This window comes from Chiloscyllium plagiosum, unplaced genomic scaffold (genome assembly GCF_037043375.1).
Source record: "Chiloscyllium plagiosum isolate Xiang-an unplaced genomic scaffold, Cpla_swu_hap1 HiC_scaffold_6, whole genome shotgun sequence".
Taxonomy (NCBI): Eukaryota; Metazoa; Chordata; class Chondrichthyes; order Orectolobiformes; family Hemiscylliidae; genus Chiloscyllium; species Chiloscyllium plagiosum.
This window is the reverse complement of record NW_028270144.1, coordinates 92,240,288-92,250,283: the sequence shown is the minus strand read 5'-3', so window position 1 is coordinate 92,250,283 and position 9,996 is coordinate 92,240,288. Positions and strand designations below refer to the sequence as shown.

Here is a 9,996-nt window from a genome sequence, read left to right as displayed (position 1 = left end):
ACAGACCCTTCGGTCCAACCCGTCCATGTCGGCCAGAAATCCCAACCCAATCTAGTCCCACCTGCCAGCACCTGACCCATATTCCTCCAAACCCTCCCTATTCATATACCCATCCAAATGCTGAAGAGATGGGTTACTTTTGTAAGGCTGAAGTTGAACATTTTATCTATTGACTAATAAGTAAAAGCTAAACCTATTATTTATATTAATATTGGGCCTCAGTTTAGTGGATCCCAAACTAATTATACAATAAATATTACCATCAAATATACAATATAAATAAATGGTCTTAAATAAAATATGAATGTGCTGCATCTGAGTAAATGAATCCTCAGCCATCACCATGTGCTTTAATTACCTCAGTCTTAATTTACACACAGAAGCTGCTGAAAGTGGCACTAAATCCATTTCCTGACATCACTTAGCCAGCACATACTCCTTTACACTATTCAACCGAAACTATCAGATTGTGCTGATCAACGGGCTTAAGATATTGTCAGAGCTCTTACAGTCTCTGAAGTTATACCTAGTCAATGTTAGAGGAAGAGTGAGGATTTGTATTATTATTTCCTATTCTCAGAATGTTTTGAAGTATGTCACAGTCATTTATGAAGGGCAGTCACTGCTTTTATGCAAGCAAACAGTTTGTAAATAATGATTCAAATGAGGAGACTACATGTCTTAGCTGTGAGTTTTCAGGTGACACAAAGCTACTTGGGAGGGTAAACTGCAAGGAGGATGCAGAGAAGCATCAGTGTGAATTAGACAAGTTAAATAAATGGGCAAATGCATGGCATATGCAACATAATGCTGGATAAATGTGAGATTATCCAATTTGGGAACAAAAATAATCAGGCAGATTATTACCTGGATGGCAATGGATTGGACAAGGGGGGGGTGCAACGAGACCTAGGAGTTCTTGTACATCAGTCAGTGAAAGTAAGCAGGCAATGAAGAAGGCAAGCAGTATGTTGGCCTTCGTAGTGAGAGGATTCAAGTACAGGAGCAGGGATGTCTTGCTGCAATTGTACAGCGCCTTGGGTGATACCACACGGAGTATTGTGTGCAGTTTTGGTCTCCTTATCTGAGGGAGGATGATCTGACTGAGGGAGTGCTGTGAAGTAAACTGAATTCTACAATGGTGGGACTGATGTTCAGGGAGAGACTAAATTGGTTAGGAGTATATTCACTAGAGTTTAGAAGAATTAGGGGGGAATCTCAGAGACATATAAAATTAGAATAGGATTGGACAGGATAGATGCAGGAAGAATGTTCTCAATATCCACGGAGGCCAGGATCAGGGGTGACAGTCAAAGGATAAGGCCTGGAGAAGGAAGATGAGGAGTAATTTCTTCATTCAGAGAGTGTAAGCATGTGGGATTGTCTAGAACAGGAGACTGTTGAGGCCAAAACATTAAGGACTTTCAAGGAAAATGTAGATGCAGTTCTGAGGGCTAAAGGGATCAAAGGATATTGGGAGAAAGAGGGAACAGGGTACTGAGTTGGATAGGAGATCAGGTGATAAGTTTGCAGATGACACCAAAATTGGAGGTGTAGTAGACAGCGTAGAAGGTTACCTCAGAGCACAACAGGACATTGATCAGATGGGCCAATGGGTCAAGGAGTGGCAGTGGAGTTTTAGATAAATGTGAGGTGCTGTCTTTTGGTAAGACAAATCAGGACAGGTATTATACACTTAATAGTAGGATTCTGAAGAATATTGCCAAACAAAGAGACCTTGGAAAGCAGGTTCATAGTCCCTTGAAAGTGGAGTCACAGGTAGCTAGGGTAGTGAGTAAGGCATTTGGGATACTTGCCTTTATTGGTCAGAGCACTGAGTATAGGAGTTGGCAGGTCATGTTGTGGCTGTATAGTACATTGGTTAGGCCAGTTTTGGAATACCGTGTTCAATTCTGGACTCCCTGTTATAGGAAGGATATTGTGAAACTCGAAAAGGTTCTGACAAAATGTACAAGGATGTTGGAGGGTTTGAGCTATAGGGAGAGGCTGAATAGTCTGGAACTATTTTCTCTGGACTATTGGAGGCTGAAAAGTGACCTTATAGAGGTTTATAAAATCACGAGGGGCATGGATAGAGTGAACAGCCATGGTGATTTCTCTGGGGAGGGAAAGTCCAAAACAAGAGAGCACAGGTTCAAGGTGAGAAGGGAAAGATTTAAAAGGGACCCAAGGGGCAATTATTTCATGCAGAGTGTGATGCGTGTATGGAATGAACTGCCAGACGAAGTGGTGGAGGCTGGTACAATTGCAACATTTAAAAGGCATCTGGATGGGTACATGAATAGGAAGGGGTTATAGGGATATGGACCACATGCTGGCAAATGGGACTAAATTAATTTAGGATACCTGGTTGGCATGGATGAATTGGATCGAAGGACCTGTTTCCATGCTGTACATCTCCCTGACTCTAAGTGAACAGCCAATAGCCTATCCCTGCTCCTAGATTCCATGTTTCAATGCAAGATGTCAGTAACTTATCAGGCTGCATGTACAACATCCAATAACGAGCAGAAATGTCCTCCCATTAAGAAACACCTTCAATCCCAATCCCAAACACTTGAGGTCATCCAAACCTTAGATGCCTAATCCTAATATGCAACAAGTTCAATTCATCCATTATCCTTGATCTACACTTGCTTGGGGTCAAGCAATGTCTTGAGTTTGCACTTGGCATCCTTGTTTTCAAATCCCTCCATGACATTGCCCCTCCCATCTCTGTAATTTCCTCCAGTTTCATATTCTCCATAAAACCTGTGCTCCTTTAATTCTGGCTTTTTCAGCCTTCCTTCCCAATTTGAAGTGTATTTTTCATTTAATTTCAATTAGATTGAGACGCGAAAAAAAATCAGAAGAAGATAAAGTGAAGAATAAACAGCAGTTAGACCTCTTTAACAATCTGTCTAAATGTTGTCTTACTTAATTTGGAGTCAAATACCGCTTCAGAACGCTCTTGTGAATGACTTTGAGAAGGTTTATTACGTTATCCTTCCTTTCACTTGTCAAATACCCAGTAGCCAAGACTGTGGAGTTAGAAAGCCAGGGAGCAGGAGAGACTGTACATCAGTGAATGAGGCTCACATGCAAATTAGATCAAATCATAATGCAAAGATGCAATCAGAAACAATATTATTATAGAAGCACTTTAAAAGTTTTGTTGTAAAGAGATAAAATAACAGCTTTCAAAATATTGCACGACGTGCACATAGTTCAGAATCCTGAAACGGAAGGGAGAGAAAGTAGTGACCTAGAGCTTGAACTAGAATGAAGGTATTATTATATGTCATTGGTGACTCTTTACTATTCAGAAGAAATTAGCAATGCCAAGCAGCCCTGGTAGTTCACACAAACCAGCACAATAGTCTTGCCAAACAGCTTTAGCAACAAAAACATTAGATCCCTACAAGAGCATTGAGGACACTGAAGATAAAATAAAATGTGAATGCTGAAAGTCCTGTCAAGTTTTGGCTATATCTGTGGAGAGACAAACAGAATTATTGTTTCATGTTGGTAACCTTCATCAGAACAGGGAGTGTTCAGATGTTTAATGGCAATTAGGAAGGTCTGTGATGGAGTTCAAAAGCTGGAAAGGATAAATGACAGCAGTGAGGATGTGTAAATGGACATGTAGAGTCACCACCAGTAGCTGCCATCCAAAACACATGGTTGCAGTTATGAACTCAATTTTGAACCCAGAAGGTTGTAAAATGCCTATCAAAAGGTGAAGGTCCTATTGTTTGAGTTTATATTGAGCTTCACTGGACACTGTAGGAGATCAAGAACAGAGGGGTCAGATTGGATGTGGAGCAAAGAATTGAATGGAAATGCTGGAAGCTGGATTTGTACAGGAATTGCAATTCTTGTTGTTTTACCTCCCATCTTCTTATCAGCCAAAATATTCAAACACACCTTCCAAGGTGCACATCAATTTATTTGTGCTTCTTTCAATTAACACCATGTATCCATTCCTCATGATGCAGTCTATTCTTTAAAGAGAACACCAAATGCAGACTGGGTAATTAGTTTGCAGTGAACGGTCATTCAGTTTAGAGGATGATCCTGAGCTTCCAGTAACCACTCATTTTAGTTCTCCCCTCTGAAATAACTCTCAGAAGGCCAGTGTCCCATCACCAAGTCACCCCTTATTTACACGTGCATAGTACATGACATTGACTAAGCTAGCTCAGAGCTGGTTCCTAGCACAGAATCTCTGGCACTCCAATTTATATCTGTCAGCCAGGACTCCCTGATTGGGCCAAGTTACCAGCCCCACTCAGGAATCTCAATTTAAGTTGTCCATCTGGCTGACCTCACTGCAATCACTACACCCTCCACTCTGACCTCTCTGGCCTTGGACTCCTCCATTGTTCTAATGAGGCTCATCATAAGCTCAGGAGCAGAACCTCATCATTCAATAAAGCAGCTTAAAGCCCAGCCTCAACAATGAGGTCCATCAGTTCAGATTGCAATCTCCATCTTTTTTTTGGATGGCAGTTGTTGGTCATGTTCTGTTAGTTTCCACTTACAACTTCTCTAGACATATCTCTGGCTCCTTTACTTGTTGCCCACCCATTCTATCACAGACATTTTGACTTGTCCAGTCTTTCCTTCCTTCTTCCCTCTTGTTGGCTGTAACTTACAAATTGTTAGATCTCTGAACATTCCCTATTCTGGTGAAGGGTTGCCACTTAAAACATCTGAATCCCCCTGGGCCCAAAGAGGTGAGTCTCAGTTATATTTCAAACTCTGAAAAATATTGACAAAGGTGGGTCATTTTGGTCATTGTTAACACCCAGAAATGGAGGATAGTCAATGCAGCCTGTTAAAGGACAAACTTAAGGTAAATTCCCAAGCTCAGATAGGTCTCCAAGTGAGCACAGAGCCTGGTAAACACGTAGATGGGGCCTCCTAGTGGTAGGACAAGGAATCATCAACACTACCCCAAAGCCATGAGGATGAGAAAACTGAATCCACAACTATAAGCCATCATGTGCAGGAGACCCCCCCCATAATGATGGCCTACAAGCTACAGTCATTCTTCCTTTCTTTCTAAATTGTTTCAGTGACTGCCTATATGCTGAGGCACCCTCACCTTCCTTTACTGCATCAGCTGTGCGCACCATTCCCAGTGGGGTTACCAGGCATTCAGGGCTTTCTGATTGGGATTCTGACCTTGGAAATCCACTCACTGTGTTTAATTAGAAAGTTACAGAGGAAGCAGCCTGTTAAATGGGCTGCCTTCAGTATGATTGCTCTGCTATGTGACCCTAGAGAAACACTGACACCACACTTCGGCATCAGTACTTGATTCTGAAGGCAGAAACATTTTATAAATAGTCAGGTTCCACTTGTTATCTGTCTTTCTCTCAACAGAAACTGTCAGACCTGCTGAGTGCTTGCAGTATTTAATGTTTTTATTGATAGGAGATCGCTGTTAATTTGCAAAGTTAATCCTGTAAGTTTTTCAGCAAAACCAAGTCACAAACCTCTTGGTTCAAGCATCATGTTATGCTGATAAATTTAGATCAGGAAATAAGTTAAAGCTATCAATACAACAGTACAGCAGGTGTACATTCAGCTCACTGTGTTGTGTTAGCTCTTTAACTAAAGCAATTTAATCCAATTAAACGTGTGTATGTTATGTGTGTGTAGCTCTATTTGTTTGTATAAGTGTGTGAATATCTGTGTTTGTGTGTGGGTGTATCCACGTGTGCATATATCTGTGTACATGTGCATCCCAGTCCATTTGTCTTTATCTGTGTCTGTATGTGTGTATTTACAAACAGATATCGGTCTAAGTGTCTGTGTCATCTGTGTTTATTTGTATCTGCATGTGTATATCTATCTGCATGTGAGTTTCTATGTATTTTTGTAAACTATCATGGATGTATATGCATATTTATCTGTGAGCATCTCATTTGTGTCTGCACCCAGTGTGTTCATAATTTGTGTATACCCTGTATGTCTCATGATATCATGCAAATCCAGATGGTTGATGCTAATGCTCTGTTAGAAAAACCGCCTACTAATAATATGTTAAGCCATACACACCAAGCATGAAAACTTGGTAATGGTGATTACACCTAGAAATTAGAGGGTGCTGATGCCATAGAACCTTACCCCAGTAAAGAGCCAAATCCTTTAGGAGAAAAGGCAAAGTGACAACTGGGAAAAGAAAGGAAAACAAATAAAAAATATTGAGGCATTAAGAAACAAAAAGAAAAAGTGAGATGTAAGAAATGAAAATATTAAAGCACAGAGAAGGAATTGAAGTATTCTAGAAGTACAGAGTTATCAAAAAGAGAATTCACAGATATAAAACTGCTAAAAGATGAACAAGATCAACACACAGTTGATACTGAAATAGCAGTGATACAGAATAAACACTTTGCCCGAATCTTTATTCCCAAGTAAGAATGTAATGAAGAGAGTATACTGTCCATCCCAACTAACAGTCACGGCCTCATGCTGATCAAAATGGGGCCGAGAAGTCAATGAGAAGCAGTGCTACATTGGTAATCACCCGAGAAAACCATCAGGATCGATGCTGCCCTGATTTCCTTCCTCACAATTTCTTGTTAAAGTCATAGATCAGGCCCCAATCGTGCCTTTGGAGACCTTTGCCTTCGCTCTCACTGACAAAACTAACACAGAAAACATCAATGCGGAAGAAATATTTCAACAGTTAAAACAACAAGAACAGCGACAGAACCATAGAATGGTTACGACATGCAAGGAGGCCAGATATTAGTCAAACTAGTCAAAATGAAGGTTGACAAAATCCAGGTCCAGATAAATTATGGACTACATCCATGAATTAAGGACGTAATGTTAAATTGAAATTAAAACTTGGTCACACCCGAACAGGGAAGCATTGCGTAATTCTGGTTTCCATACTACAACATGGAAGCATTGGTGCGGAAAATATTTATCAGGATATTATCAGAATTGAGGGATGCAATAATCAGGAATAATTAAACAAGCCTTTTGCTCCCTTGGAAAAGAGAGAGCAAAGTAAAATAAAGTACCATGTATGATGAGGGCTTTGATATGGTGAGAAATTGCTTGTTTATGACTATATGCTGAGTGTTATGAATACTATTAAGGCTCTGTGTGATGTGCACAGACACTTCTGGAAGTGGATCATGCCGGATGCCATCCAGTAACGCGTTTTTCAAATCATTGTTACGTTCCTGAAAATCACAACTTTAAGTGATGTGTGGCTTCCCATTGGAATCAATGTTAAAGTCAGAGTTAAGTTCTTCCATGCAGTGTTTGCTCAAAAGAAGTTCCCAAATGGAATAAATAATAAGTTTTAAAATAAATACGTTTAAAGCTATGTAAGTACATGCACAAATAATATAAACAATTATTTTTAATCAACTTGCGCAGACATATTACAGCTTCCTGCTGAAGGGCTCCTGCCCGAAACGTCAATCTTCCAGTTCCTTGGATGCTGCCTGACCTGCTGTGCTTTTCCTGCGCCACTCTAATCTTGACTCTGACCTCCAGCATCTGCAGTCCTCACTTTCGCCTATATTACTACACACCCCTGGAGTAGATGGGACTTGAACCACGTCCTCTTGGTCCAGAGGTAGGGACAGTACCACTGCAACATACAAGTCCCTCCTAACACTGTAAATGTTAAAAATACACTCACCTATAGCAGAACACTGGCATCAATGGCAGAGGATGCTCGGTTCTGCCCACAGACATTAATTGCAAGTTCAGAAAGACAGCAGGATAGAAATGGACATTAAAAGTAAGAACAGAGGACAGGGTGGCATTGAATGTGGGAGTGAAGAGGGATTTAAAGCAAGGGTAGGTACAGAAGGAAAGCTTGGAGGACTGAATGTGAGACCTGAAGCTTGAGGAGAATGTTTTGAAAGCAGGCAGGCCATAGAACAGGAAGTCTGACAAACAACGATAAACTGAGACTCACAATGTTACACAAATACACTCACTATTATTAATGATATTAAAGCAATACAACATCAACTGAGTCAACTGTAAATGGGCATGGTGATGCCATTAAGTTGAAGGCACTTTGGGATGTGTACAGAGAGGCAGATCTTAAACTCAATGTGATTTGACATCTATGCATTATTACATTTCTGCAGCAGGAAGGACCTCTACACAAGCAATATTTACAGGGATTATCAACTATCCTTAGGTCAGTTGCTGGTTGATGTTTATTCTCTGTCTGTTTGCTTTAGTTCTAGAAATGTTTGGTACTTTGATATCGCAAGTGGTGTGGCAAGGTGCTGAGAGATTTTGAAGTATTCTTTCTGATCAAGTTAGTTGCTCTCATCATTGGTAGGCAATCTACATGTCATAGAGTCATAGAGATGTACCGCACGGAAACAGACCCTTCAGTCATGTCTTAGACAATGAATACAGGCCAAAATGATCAGAGAGTAAAGGGAGTAAGAGGAGAGTAAAAATGACTCTCAGCAGATACTAACAAGTCTTTTTAACATAAAAAGAAACAAAATTATTGGTTATTTACCTGCAATTTCCTGGTCAGCTTGCCCTTGAATTTGAAGTGCACTGGAATTTAGCGAAGTTCTCTGGCTCTGCAATGCAAGCCTGCTTTTTGCTGCAGGAAGTCTCGAGATTGCACCTAGACCTAATGGTGGCCTAAGAGTTTTGGGTAGCCTAGAAACAGCTGTATGGGTTGCAGGATTGAAGCACTCTTCCGGAACTGAAGCCACATTCTGTCCAGAAGTAAATTGACCAAGAGAAGGGGTGTCCGTCTGAAAAGTAAGCAAGATAAATATTTCATCACATAACTTTGAAGTAAATATGCTTATTAGTGCAGTTTGTACTAAGTGACATGTACATTGGACTATATCACTAAACAAAATCAACAGGCTAACAAATAACACCCCTGAAACACACACACACAACATAAACAAAACTATTCTTTAAAATAACATTTATGACAGAATATATTTTTACGTGAGGTGGCTTGATTTCATTGAATTTTACATTCATTTCAGTTTTACATCAACCAATGTCTATTTTCACTTTTGAGTCGAGTGTCAGTTACAACTCAGTTGATACCACTTTGCTTCAGAGTCATAAGATTCTATGATAAAGTTCAACATCAGAAAGGAAAAAAAAAACAAAACTTGGAAATAGCGTAAATTGTTCCAAATTGTAAACCTGAAAATGGAACTCAGTTCAGACTAGACATGTTCATTTCTGAGTTTTTTTTTTAAAAACTATCCTGTCAGAAGTGTTGTCCTTGACAAAAGTGTAAAACTGAGGCCACATCTGGCTCCTTCGGTGCACATAAAAGGACAGTGCAAGTCACCAGAGTCCGCTAACTCATTAAAGAGAGAGAGGATTGGTGGTGAGTTTAACCTCAGGTGAGAAATAGGTTTGAGAAGGTGAATCATCATGGTGACTTCAGCTGGTACAGGACTGAACCTGCATTTTCAGCATCACTGTTCTTGCATCCGACCAACTGAACTAACCACCGCCTAAAGAAGATGAGCATAGTCATCTCTTCTGTCATGACCAATATTGATCTCTCAACAACATCAGAAGCAAACAGAATTTCTGATCATTATCACATTGCTGTCTGTGGAAGTTTTGTATGTATAAATTGGCTGTTGCGTATCCTACAATACAATAGTTCTTACATTTTAATTGTACTTCAGTGCACTTTCAGACATCCAGTGGTCATGAAGCACCACATCGACGGTGATCTTTTCTTTCTGATATTTAATCTTATAAGTCTTACAGATTTCAGGTGGTGGGAAGCTAAAAATGCACAAGTACTAAGCCACCCTGGAGCTGACTAAATGTAAACCTGCTCAATGGAGCAGGCAGTAAGCATCCTAAGGACCATCCCAAGTCTGATGTCTTCTCTTCTACACAAACGTCAGGTCCAGAAGTAGCTTTGGTATTGGACTGAAATTTAACACAACAGCATAAGCAGGGTGCTAGAGATATTGTTCTGGTAGACCA

The 9,996-nt window shown here is 40.2% G+C and overlaps 1 protein-coding gene across 3 annotated transcripts in view; it reads right to left on the bottom strand.

Annotated features, from left to right (window-relative positions):
- The window catches only part of LOC122550775 (microtubule-associated tumor suppressor candidate 2-like), a 456,058-nt gene that overhangs the window by 261,654 nt on the left and 184,408 nt on the right, over positions 1 to 9,996 (bottom strand). For 2 of the 3 annotated variants that reach the window (XM_043692024.2, XM_087988203.1), the window contains exons 4-5: positions 8,528 to 8,774; positions 6,139 to 6,183 (exon numbers count right to left, since the gene is read on the bottom strand). In XM_043692024.2, the coding sequence (XP_043547959.2) occupies positions 6,139 to 6,183; positions 8,528 to 8,774 (292 nt within the window). The remainder of the gene's footprint in view (positions 1 to 6,138; positions 6,184 to 8,527; positions 8,775 to 9,996) is intronic. The other variant, XM_043692025.2, reaches the window with a different exon arrangement.